Below are 12194 nucleotides of genomic sequence, written 5' to 3'. Positions count from 1 at the left end.
TGATGTTACATCCAGCTGAAAGCAGCCGGCTTCCTTGGTGCCCCTGAACAAGAAAGCATCGGGACAAATTTTTTCCCTTTCAGATTTGTATTGCCTCAAAATCAATGGGTGACTCTGCTCAGGACATAACAGAATAAAGCATTGCTAGACTATTCAGAGTCATACGGCAGCAATACAAGATAACCACTACTCCAGGTTGTGATGACCTGATCCCTTCCATGCCTTCCAGTCGAGTCCTCCAGCGGCGGGGCCCTCGAAAGTCCCAGGTGCAGATCTTTTCTCGCCACCCTTTCCCTTTTCCGGCGGCAAGAGAGGCCAGCCAACAAATATCTGAGGCCGGATATTTTTCCCCGCGGAGCCACGTGTCGGGCCGCCACGTGGAAAAGCGCCGGCACGTAGGCGTAAAAGCTCCATCCAGAGGGTCCGGTCGGGTGCTGATCCCTTTTTAATCCTGTCTTTATTGTCCTTGCGCTTCAATGGCCATTCTCTCCGCCGCCGCGGCTATATACCTCTCATCTCTGTCCCCTTCCGTCCTTCCCGGTTTATCCAGAGCTTGAGCCAAATCTAGGAGCTTCCTTGATCTGCCTTCCGAGGGTTGTTTGATTTTCTGGGGTTCCGCTCAAGAACCCACCTTGAATTCCGCTGAAATTTCGCCGTTTTCTTCTTGCCTAGGTGGCTAGGTGTGTTGTTGGTTTTGTAATCCTTGGGGGCTTTCTTGGTTCTTTGAGTTGCGATCTTCTGCAGCTTTGTCTCTCCAATCCATTATCGTCCGGTGTCTAGGAAACTGCGGCTGTTTCCTGCACCAGTTTTGCTTCTTTGTTGATCTTCTGCGTCTGCATCTTCGTTGTAATTTCTCAAGGGGAAAAGGTTTCTTTTCATCGAGGGAGCACAACAGTTGTTTCATCGGAAAAGTTTCAGGAAAATACAAGCACATCCTTGGGATTTGCTTCGTTTGCTTGTTCCTTGTCTGTTTCAAAGAATCCAATGGGGGATGTGTCGTTGAATCGACCCATTAAGGCCGATCCATCTGCCGGTGGCCTTGCCAAGGTACTAAAAACCAACATAGTTTCTTTTTTTCCCTCTTGGCATATCGTGCCAGTTCTTTAGTTCCTGTAATTTCCTTACTGTCTGATGTACTGTTGTGTACGTAATTTTATGATTCCTTTCTCTTAACAATGATCTTAGGATTCGAGCTTGGTAGGATGATTGCCAACTGATATTCAGTTAACTCAGGTGTCGAAGCAATGGACGATTGGACCTGGCTAGAGACATGAGTTTGTGTGCAATTTGCTATATGTTGTTGAATGCTGTAAACATTTTTGGCACTTTGTAATGCAATGAAACCTGGCCATCAACCCTTTAACTGGATATGAATTGTTGTTGTATAGTGTGCTCATTTCCAAGTCATAAAATGTTCCCTAACTCCGTCTGTTGCTTCTAAATAAAATAAATCCCTTTTAGGACTAATACCATTTTTTTAATAATAATATAGTTTATCCTGATCCAGAAATAATTTGATTCATTGAAATAGTAGTGGTGTGCCTCTTAATCATGACTTTTGGTTTCTTTCTTACATCATTCTGTTAGCTAAATTTTACGCACAGTAACGAAAATGTTTCATTTGATTATTTGACAGGGAAATCGAATTCTGGACACGATGTCTGCCGGGTGGACAGATGAGAGACACATGTTGTATATAAGCTCCATGGAGGCTTCTTTCGTCCATCAACTATACAATCACGGAAACCATCCGCACAATGCAAATGGCAATGACTTCAAGGTTCTTCGCAGGGGTGTGTGGGAGTACATCAAGTATGAGAGGACTAATCCTCGTGTGCAAAGTGGGACCAAATGCTGCCTGCCTGCAAATCCCTGGATCCAGCATTTCAGGCCGCGTGATTGTGGTAGCAATGCACAAAGCGATGGGCTGGAGGCTTCAGTGGGAGATCATGAATCGGGTACGCAGACAAACCGGAAGAGGCTTTCAGTGTCTTATGGAAGGGAATGGGTGGCTTGCAAAGGAGACAACAAGCTTCTTGGTGAAAGTACAGGTAGATGACTTTATTTCATCTCATTGATACATTTCAGCAGAAGGCTCAAAATTCCTCTGTGGTTATCCGAACATTTTTACTAAGTATCACAGCTCAGATATAAGGTGTCCTAATTAGCTATGTAGCTAGTCCACAATTTAATGCAGTTCTTCTATGATAGTTCTACATGACACTTGCCAAGATTCTACAACCAGCACCAAAAAAATCCACCAATATGTTTTTTAACACTAAGATATTTTTATAGAAGAGACGAATAATAACACAGATCAGTTATGTTTATTGTCCAAGAACTTCTGTTTCTATTTCTTTCCGGTATATACTATGGTGCTGAATTCAACTAGCACAGTAGCACTCACTGCTCAGGAGTAGCATCATGCAGTAAACTTTTTTCTAATGCCAATTTTATATTTTTCTCCCTCCAGAGGTCTCTGATCAGAATTTTGCTGACGACAAGGCAGAAGTTGAAGCAGAATCAAGTAAGGCATGCAAGAAAAGGAGATTAAGCAGCACGTCCCACTACTGTGATGAATGATCAAGTAAATTCGCAGGACCAGTTAGCTTAGTCTGTTGTGAGATGACTATCCAAAAAGAAGGTGCTAAGATGATTGTGGTGAGTCCCTCAAAATTTCTCTGCTGCCACAAAAGCTGTTGGAAGGCAAGATACTTTGATCGGGAGGAAAGCGCTGCAAGAGTAGCTATTAATGATTTTGTAATCTACAAGTAATGGAGCAGTTAGTAGCGGCATTTTGGCGGGTTAAGTTCTTGTTATATGTATCTGTGTATTTTGCAGGCTTCATCAGTAGTGCTGTTTAGTGCCTCACTCTCTCGTCAGAAGAATAATAGGCTAGCTCTCTATTTTGTAGATATATGTATTGGCTGATCAGTGATCCTATCAATGTAATGCTTTTTGCTGCGGCTTTGGGGAGCAGCTACTAATAAAGTTGCAATATGAGTGAATCGTACATGTTTGCAACATAATGAGAATCATTCCAGATTTACAATTCCCAAACTATTTTTGTTGCCCCAATTGTGTTGATGTCGCATGCATGTAGCTTGTTCCCGGAATGAATGTACATGCTTGTCGCTTGCCGTTGGACGATCATCATCTTTTTATATATATATAAATTGAAAAATAAAGCTAGAATAGCCATGAGTCGTTTGCCTTCATATTTAATTAATGGAACTATTGGATCTGAATCTTTTTAACACTTTCTCATACGCATAATAAGTTCGTAATTACCTTAATTCTTAACTACACAACTGATCATGCTGCGAGGATGGCACAGTTACTCCACCTTAATTTTTGTCACTACTTTTAGGAATATTTTTAAAAATATAAAATTCATGAAAAAGTTACAGAGCATCATACGCGATACAGACCTAGCATTTCAAACCGGTTAGTATAAGTATTAATGCCATCTTTATCCTTCGTACTACTAGTAATCCTCTTTACCGGGCAACCCAGAAACAAATACTCTTCCCGCCTGCGAGACAGACCACGCCCTTCTCTGTGCTCCTCCATGGCATGGCCACCCACTGCGTCAATCTCTCCAAATTCTTCAAGATCACATGGGTCCGGCACCAATCGAAGCAAAATCGCATCAAGTCCTTCACCTCCTCAGCTCCGACGAGTGAGGTTGGGCAGCTCGAGGGCCTCACCGTGCTCATGCACAACACCTGTTCGCTGAAATGTCTCAGAGCGCTCCACGCGCGGCTCGCCGTCACGGGATCGATCCGGGACAACTCTGTCGTCACGGGCCTCGTCGAGAGGTACCTTTCTTTAGGGAAGCCTGCGCCCGCGGCATCCCTTTTCGCCGAAGCCTACCACAGCCGCCCCACGGTGTATTCGCTGAATCTCGCCGTCCGGTGCTTCTCGGACCATGGGTTCCACCGAGAGCTTCTTGATCTTTACAGGGAGCTGTGTGGCATTGGGTCCGACAACTTCACTTTCCCGCCGGTCATCAAGGCTTGCACGACTGTGTCTTGCCTTCGAATGGGGAGGGAGGTGCATTGTAGGGTTCTGCGGACAGGGCATGGGGGTAATGTTGGTGTGCAGACTGCGCTCCTTGATTTGTACGCTAAGGCTGGCCAGATTGATGTGTCAAGGAGAGTCTTTGATGGCATGGTGGAGAGGGACTTGATTTCTTGGAACGCTATGGTCTCAGGGTACTCGCTCAATGGATGCTTCCAAGAAGCTGTTGAGGCGTTGCACGAGATGCAGCAGGGTGGCATGAGATTGAATGCAAGCACACTTGTTGGTATCATTGGTATGTGCGGCGGTGTCGAAGCAAAGGATGTTGGTAGTTCGCTCCACGCATTGGCAATGAAATATGGGGTGATAGCTGATGAGTCCCTTACATCTGCGTTCATCTCAATGTATTCTGCATTTGACGATCTTTCCTCATCTCGATTGGTTTTTGATATGCAACCTATGAAAGATTTGGTATCTTTCAATTCCATGATATCAGCGTACATGCAGCACAGCAACTGGAAGGAAGCTTTTGAGGTCTTCAGATTGATGCATTGTGCAGGCCTAGGACCTAATCTAGTCACTGTGGTTTCTGTCCTTCCATCTTGCAATGATTTCTTTGGTATATACCAAGGCGAGTCTGTGCATGGTATGATTATCAAGTTTGGCCTTTCAGAGCAGGTTTCTGTTGTCAGTGCTCTTGTTTCCATGTATTCTAAGCTTGGGAAATTGGATTCAGCTATACTACTATTCTGTTGCTTCACCGAGAAGAACAATCTCATGTGGAACTCTATGATTTCTGGATACCTTGTGAACAATGAATGGAACATGGCTCTTGATGCGTTCTGCAAGATGCAGATCGAGGGTGTGGCTCCAGATGCAACAGGTATCATTAATGTGATCTCTGGATGTAGACACACAAAAGATTTGCACGTGGCGAAGTCAATACATGCATATGCTGTTAGGAATAGATTTGAATCAAACCAGAGTGTAATGAATGCACTCCTAGCTATGTATGCCGACTGCGGAGATATATCAACTTCCTATACAATATTCCAGAAAATGGAAGTACGGATGTTAATATCTTGGAACACTATGATATCTGGTTTTGCTGAAACAGGGGATTCAGAGGCTTCTCTAATGTTATTCTGCCAGATGTGCCACAAAGAAGTGCAGTTTGACTTAGTAACTCTGATTGGTGTTATTAGCAGTCTTTCAGTGTCCGAGGATGCCATAGTTGGAGAATCAGTTCATTCTCTGGCAATCAAAAGTGGATGTAATTCAGATGTTTCTCTTACAAATGCCCTCATTACCATGTACACCAACTGTGGTGTTGTTGAAGCAGGTCAGCAACTTGTTGACAGTTGTTTTGCGAATACAATCACTTACAATGCCCTGATGAGTGGATATCACAAAAACAACTTATCTGAAAAGATATTGCCTTTGTTTTACCAAATGGTCAAGAATGATGTGAAACCAAATCTTGTAACGTTACTGAATTTATTGCCTGTTTGTCAGAGCCAGTTGCAAGGGAAGTCTATACACGGGTATGCAGTACGAAATTTCACCAGGCTGGAAACAGCCCTCGCCACATCAGCAATGGGTATGTATAGTAGGTTCAACAATATAGAATACTGCAGCAAAATTTTCAGTTTGGTTGGTGAAAGAAACATTATATTATGGAATGCCTTCTTATCTTCATGTGCCCAATGCAAGCAGGCTGATATGCTAGTTCATATCTTCAAGCATATGCTCTTCCTTAATGTCAAACCTGATGCAGTAACCATGCTGTCACTCATCTCAGCATGTTCACAGCTTGGAGATGCAGATTTTGCTGCATGTGTTATGGCTCTCATTCTTCAGAGGGGTTTTAGCGCAAAGGATTTGGTTCTCAATGCTCTTATTGACATGCATTCAAGATGTGGAAGCATATCGTTTGCAAGGGAGCTCTTTGATAACTCAGTGGAGAAAGATTCAGTCACTTGGGGTGCAATGATCAACGCATACTGTATGCATGGGAATGGTGAGGCTGCCCTTAATCTTTTCTCGATGATGATCAGTTCAGGAGTGGATCCAGATGACATAACTTTTGTTAGTATCTTGTCGGCCTGCAGTCATAGCGGCTTTGTAGAGCAAGGAAGAAGATTGTTTAAATCACTACAGGCAGACTATGGCATTACACCACGAATGGAACATTATGCATGCATGGTGGATCTATTGGGCCGAATGGGCCACTTGGATGAAGCATATGATATTGTTAGGTCAATGCCATTCAGGCCATCAGATAATTTGCTTGAATCATTGCTTGGAGCATGCAGATTCCATGGTAATTCTAAAATTGGCGAGTCTGTAGGGAAATTGCTCATTGAATCTGAGCATGGCAAGTCAAGATCTTATGTCATGCTCTCGAATATCTATGCTTCAGCTGGCAAATGGAGTGACTGTGAGCAACTGAGATCAGACATGGAAGCAAAAGGATTGCGAAAAGATGTGGGGGTTAGCTTAATTGGGATGACATAGTAGCCCTTATGAAACAAAGGTCTAGAGTTTGACAAGTTTTTTCCCCACACATTACAGTTTTGGGTGATGTCTTGAAACTATGCTCATATCTAGTCGACTTTTCTTACAGGCAGTCGCCAGGCACTTATTTTTGTTTGTGGACAAGAAACATTCCTTCATTCTTACACGGCTTAATATTTTGGAGTGGCTGATTATTGCACAAATCAAAATGTTCCCGCCTGTGTGCAAAACAAGGAACACTGCATTTAGAATCTACTATTACAGTTTCCAAAGAAGATTGCGGGGCATGTAAATGGTAAGTCACTTCACGGTTGCACTTTGTGCTGATTACTATCATATTGGTAACTGTAAGAAATTATTTGACCTGTTCCTTTTTTTAAGATGGTGCACAGACTGGCTCAAGGAGATCCAGTCATATCCAAATCGGATATCAGTTACATGAGCACAGCAATATATGCGGAGAATTGAGCAGACAATTGAAGATTTTATAGTGCAGACACGTGCAATTCTGGAATACCTTTACTGTCCAGTAGGCAGGTGAACTCTCAGTTTGATGCACAATCTTCTTTACAATTTCCAACTATCATGAGGGTATATGTGAAATTGTGAATATTGCCAATACAGCTGTTCCTGCTTCATGGTGGCACACAATTTGTTTAGGCTATCCAGCTTGTGCCAATAGCACCAATATAAAAAAGCAACTATAAAGAATAAACTACAGAAGTAAATCAAAACAAGTATTAGATTAGGGAACGAGTCCAGGTCTTCTCCTGTAGTTATTTGTATGGATATTCCCACCTCCAAAATGGATCTCCACCGCTTCAAGTCTCTTCCCTTCCTCCAGTTTTCTTCCTGAAACATCATGCATACATTGCCCAAAATCCCTTGTCCTACCTTTAGTATTCTCCTGCGATAAAAACGTACACGTAAGAGTGTCTTGAGTAAGGTACGGATTCTGCTTTTGTATTTATATTTTGATTTATTTCGATTCATGTAGTATTTTGTATACTTTCCTTTCATGTGTTGTTTAAGATGGCCTTCACTTATTGATTGTTCTCAGTATTTGTTTCATAAATTCTTGAGTTCTTTTGTGATGTTCTTTTGCTTCTTGTGTTTGATATGGGATATGCTTGCACGTCATGACAAAAATTACTGTGGGGGTATTCATATGTTCTCAGTAATCGGATACTTATTTCTGAGCCATGATAATTAGGTCAAAGGAGCTTTGTCCTGACTAATAATTGGGTCAATTCTTTGTGGCTTATAAAGATGATTATGCACCATGGACCTAGTTTTTATCAAGTTCTGAATTCGGATCATTCCTGAATGTTCTTTTTTGAGCTACTTCATAGATGAATGATACTATTCAGTAATACAGTACTATAATTTAGGATTTGCATCAATTTGATCAATAATTTGATATTTCATATTTACAATGATGAAATACAAGCTTCTTGTTGTGTACATATCTATTATTTTTTTTGGTAAAATCAATTGTAACTCTGGTAGGCTTTGAATATTTTGTTGTCCATCCTTGATTCTTATCTTCAATGTCTCTTCTTCAGTTAGTAACAAATTTGTTGAGTTGCGGCTTGAAAGGATGGCAGACAAGAAAATTGAAGAGGCCGGTTCATCTGACATTGTATCTTCACCAAAATCTTTGCAAAGTTCAGTAGGGCCTAAGCTAATTGAAGGTACTGATGAAGATTATCATAGTAACCTTCTGAAGGCAGCAAGTGCTAATTTTGAGGCACCAATGCAGCAAGAGTATACTATTAGCCTTGTATTAGCTGAGAACAAAAACAGTTTGCAAGAAATTTCAGTTGAACAAAAGGTTCCTACTGGGGACTCAAACCTTTCACCAAAAGTGGACAGCAGCGAAATGACATCTACCAATGAAGTTCAGGATGGTATTCCATCTTCCTCTAGTGAAACCCATGATGATTCTAACACAGTGAGATCAAACACAGCTCGTTCCATGCTTGAGGCATCAATGCAGCAAGAATGCCCTATGCGCCTCATATTGACAGATGGGAAACAAGATTTGCATGAAGTTTCAGTTGAGCAAAAAGTTCCTATTGGTGATTATGTTGCTCTTTCACCAAAAGCAGGCAGTTGTGAATTACTGTCCACCAACAAAATACCTGATAGCTTTCCAACTTCCTCTAGTGAGGAAGCCCAAGATGATTCTATCAAAATGAAAGCTTCAGAAGTAAACGTCTGTTCAGCTTCACAGTCTTTGCTTAGGTTAAGTGAAGGGGTCCAAGATGATGCTTCTTGTATTGATTCTGGTAAGGTTACTTGTGGAACACCACCTGCTTTACTGAAAAAGGTGAAAGAAGATAAACCACTGATTGTCAACAGATTTCATAAGCACCAAATGGACCTAGGAGACACACGACAAAAGGTCCCTGCACCTGTGAGCAGATCAAGCACCAGCAAGTACTTGAGAATGGATAAAACCACTGTTGATACTACGACCCCTATTGAATCAGTAAAGGTTGCTGCATCAAAGTTTGGTGGTAGTATCAACTGGAAAACTCACAGATCACAGACAGCACAGGTAAATGTAATTTACTTTCCCTCCCTTTTATTTTTTGTATGGATTGTATCTGTTACAACTCTGTGAAATACTCTCGTTTATTTTAATAAGCAGGAGAGCGACCATGACCATATCATACTTGAGCTTGATAAGCTGAAGAATGAAATTTCAGAATGTAAACGTCAAGCAGAAGCTGCAGAGGCTGCAAAGTTATCAGTATTCAATGAGCTTGAGAGAACAAAGAACATTATTGACGAGATGACACACGTTCTGGAGAGGCAACAAGCCATAGAGGTGGATGCCAAGGAGGACTTGGAGTTGTTTCAATTTATTTTACAAGAGATGGAGGAGGGAGTTGCCTTTGACAATAGTATTGTAGCTGAGGAGAAGTTGAATAATATTCAAGAACGGCGCAAATCATTGGTTGCCAAAGTTATGTTAGTGAAAGATGACTTCAGAAAAGTCCAGGAGGATTATGATTCTTTGTTGACCGAAACAGATATTTCTGTTAGAAAAGCTCAGACAGCCTTTGCAATGTCCAAAGATGCCGAGAGACAAGTGGAGGAGCTCACCATAGAGCTCCAAAGACTGAAGGAGGTGTTTGATTTGGCTCAGTCCACATGCCATGATGCTGAAGAACTCGAGAAAGGCACATTGATGGCGCGTGATGAGGATTGCCTGGCATGGGAAAAGGATCTCAGACAAGAAGAGGAAGAACTGAATCAAATAAGCATGGAGCTTTCTTCTGTTCAAGAATTGCAATCAAAGCTTGATAAATCATCTAGCTTGCTGCTGGATCTCAAGAATGAGGTAGCCACTTATATGGAGGCGAAGTTAATCGAGGAAGCACAGGAACAAGAAAGTGGAACTCATAAGTCCATGCAAGAAGAAGCCATCATTCTGTCAAGGAATGAGCTCGAGGAGCACAGGAAAAGCATTGCTAAGGTGACAGATGAACTATGCGCTCTGAAAGCAACTGCTGCATCACTCGAATCGGACTTGAACAAAGAGAAAGCAGCACTTGCTGCCATTCAGCAGAGGGAAGCGATGGCATCCATAACCATCCAATCTCTCAAGGTGGAGATTAAATTATCTCAGCAGGAACTTGAAGCAGTTCGTGCCAAGGAGAAAGAGCGCGGAGATAGAGCAGTCGGGTTGCCTAAGGTTCTGCAAGACGCAGCCAAGGAAGCCAATGAGGCTAAGTCCACCACTGCCAAGACACAGGACGAGCTAAGAAAGGCCAAGGAAGAAGTGGAGCAAGCGAAGGCTGCTCTGAGCACTATGGAATTCAGGCTTGAAGCAGTTCTGAGGGAGGTAGAAGTGGCGAAAGAGTCTCAGCGGCTGGCGCTTAATGCTCTGGAGGGCACCAAGGTTGCAGCAAACATCAAACAACAGGGCTCTTCTCAGATGATCACGCTTGCTGTGGAGGAGTACGCATCTCTGGTCGAGAGGTCCCATCGGGCAGAAGAGCTTGTGCACGAGAAGACAGCTGCTGCTATTGCGCAGGTCGAGGCAGCCAAGGAGTCTGAATCACGCACTTTATCAATACTGAACGAAACGTACAAGGCCTTGGAAGAACGAAAGCAGGCATTGCTCGCCGCCACAGAGCGGGCCGACAGGGCCACAGAGGGCAAGCTGGCCATGGAGCAGGAGCTGAGGAGATGGAGAGAGGAGAACGGCAGGCGCCGCAGGGCTGGTGACCAGGCTTCAAAATCTGAAGCCAAACCTTCAAACACCGCAGAGATCATCCGTGGAGACACGAAGTGCACGATCAAAGAAGACAGTTGCGCGGCCTCGTCAGTTCATCCTCTGTCGGACGCGTCCGGGAGGAGCAGCCCCAGCGATCCGGCCCTGCAAGCGAAGACGAGGAAGGCAAAGAAGCTGTCGTTCTTCCCGCGCATCATCATGTTCCTGGGCAGGAGGCGGCTCAAAGCTGCCAGGTAACAGAATGCGCTTTCCTTTCTCCCTTTCCTGTGATGTTTGTCAGTGCCGGGAGTGTGTAAATTTGCAGTAGTTGCTGCCGATGGTACGCTGACTGTGCTGTGTGTGTTGAAAGTTGTGAGATTGCTGGTGTGTTCAGTTTGCTGTGCTAGAATGCTTCTGTAACACAATCGTATCTGGTTCTTCCATTCCTGATTCTGTGAACACTACGATGGAGTATACAATATACGCGTGCAGTTTGCTTTCACTGTAGCTTCTTGCCAGAAGTATTCCTCTCCATATTTTATCTTGTCTTCCTGATGTTGTGAACAGACAGCGCAAGATGCCTCTAGCTGGGCACGATCTCAGCTGAAGGAAACACAGCCTGTTCAGGCTCGGTGAGATGGAACTGCCGGATCCGCACGGTACGCATGGTCGCTGGAACAGGGCGACGTGCTCGCAGCATTTGATTTGGTGGTAGAGCAGCTGTACAATACAACTGTACAAGAGCTGCAGCGTTGACCTCGGCCCACCGCGTGGGATGGAGAGGCGTGCGATCTGGCCCAGCTTGCCGCCACGGTGGAGTGGGTCCGGACGACGAGGACGTCGCCTGCACGCACGATGTGCAAACTGACTGAGTCCCAAGATCGGACCCGTAGACAATAGAAAATGTAAATTGAGCCCAAATGCCACTCGCCTGGGCCGATCTGAGGCAAGGGCCCAATATTACTCTAGGCCCAGTTTAGCCCTTTCCGCAACGTGCCCAGCACTCGCCCGCCCGGGCATGGCATGGGCAGTCTACTGTCTACTGTTGCGTGGAGCGTGGTGACCGGGTGCTGTGCCGGACCCGGGAGGGGCGTGAGTTGGCGTGGTGAACCGTGAAGCATGCGGCGCAACCGCACACGGACACCCCTAAGCCCGACGCATGGCCTGGAAGCTGGAACCGGTCGGTCCACCCAAGCCAACAGAGTTCGTAGGCCACGCCTCGTCTCGATCATCTCCGGCCTCGGCGAGATCCATCGAACCAAGCCGTCGGTCGCACGCTTTCTCCCCCGCGAAACGACACGCTTCGCAGGTGGTTTTCAGCCGCCTAATCAGATCGGTCGGTGGCTGGCTTCCTGGCGCCGTGCTCCGGGCGCGGCAGGTGCGCCGTCGGCGAGATGATGGACTCGCTCCCTCACATCAGATGTTC

The 12194-nt window shown here is 44.5% G+C and overlaps 2 protein-coding genes across 9 annotated transcripts; both read left to right on the top strand.

The window, feature by feature from the left end:
• Positions 1-256: 256 nt before the first annotated feature.
• LOC112878204 lies at positions 257-3024 on the top strand. Of its 3 annotated transcripts, XM_025942637.1 has the most exons (4): positions 259-1047; positions 1186-1274; positions 1637-2051; positions 2474-2812. In XM_025942637.1, the coding sequence occupies exons 3-4, from the start codon at positions 1658-1660 to the stop codon at positions 2581-2583; spliced, it is 504 nt and encodes a 167-aa protein (XP_025798422.1). In that variant the 5' UTR covers positions 259-1047; positions 1186-1274; positions 1637-1657; the 3' UTR covers positions 2584-2812. The 3 variants fall into 3 exon arrangements, with proteins under 3 accessions (XP_025798420.1, XP_025798422.1, XP_025798421.1); XM_025942635.1 differs by lacking the exon at positions 1186-1274 and having other exon boundaries at positions 257-1047; positions 2474-3024; XM_025942636.1 differs by having other exon boundaries at positions 262-1047; positions 1186-2051.
• A 511-nt stretch (positions 3025-3535) lies between these two features.
• LOC112878127 (protein WEAK CHLOROPLAST MOVEMENT UNDER BLUE LIGHT 1-like) lies at positions 3536-11270 on the top strand. Of its 6 annotated transcripts, none has more exons than XR_003225633.1 (4): positions 3536-6559; positions 6650-6835; positions 6922-7077; positions 7165-8051. XR_003225633.1 is itself a non-coding variant. In XM_025942543.1 (4 exons), the coding sequence occupies exons 3-4, from the start codon at positions 8141-8143 to the stop codon at positions 11024-11026; spliced, it is 2793 nt and encodes a 930-aa protein (XP_025798328.1). In that variant the 5' UTR covers positions 6654-6835; positions 6922-7077; positions 8106-8140; the 3' UTR covers positions 11027-11270. The 6 variants fall into 6 exon arrangements, 3 of the variants coding, with proteins under 3 accessions (XP_025798328.1, XP_025798327.1, XP_025798326.1); XM_025942543.1 differs by lacking the exons at positions 3536-6559; positions 7165-8051 and adding exons at positions 8106-9103; positions 9197-11270 and having other exon boundaries at positions 6654-6835; XM_025942542.1 differs by lacking the exons at positions 3536-6559; positions 7165-8051 and adding exons at positions 8106-9103; positions 9194-11270 and having other exon boundaries at positions 6654-6835.
• The last annotated feature ends 924 nt before the right edge of the window (positions 11271-12194 follow it).

This window comes from Panicum hallii, chromosome 9 (genome assembly GCF_002211085.1).
Source record: "Panicum hallii strain FIL2 chromosome 9, PHallii_v3.1, whole genome shotgun sequence".
NCBI lineage: Eukaryota > Viridiplantae > Streptophyta > Magnoliopsida > Poales > Poaceae > Panicum > Panicum hallii.
The sequence above is the reverse complement of the archived record's forward strand: the minus strand, read 5'-3'. Positions and strand labels throughout refer to the sequence as shown.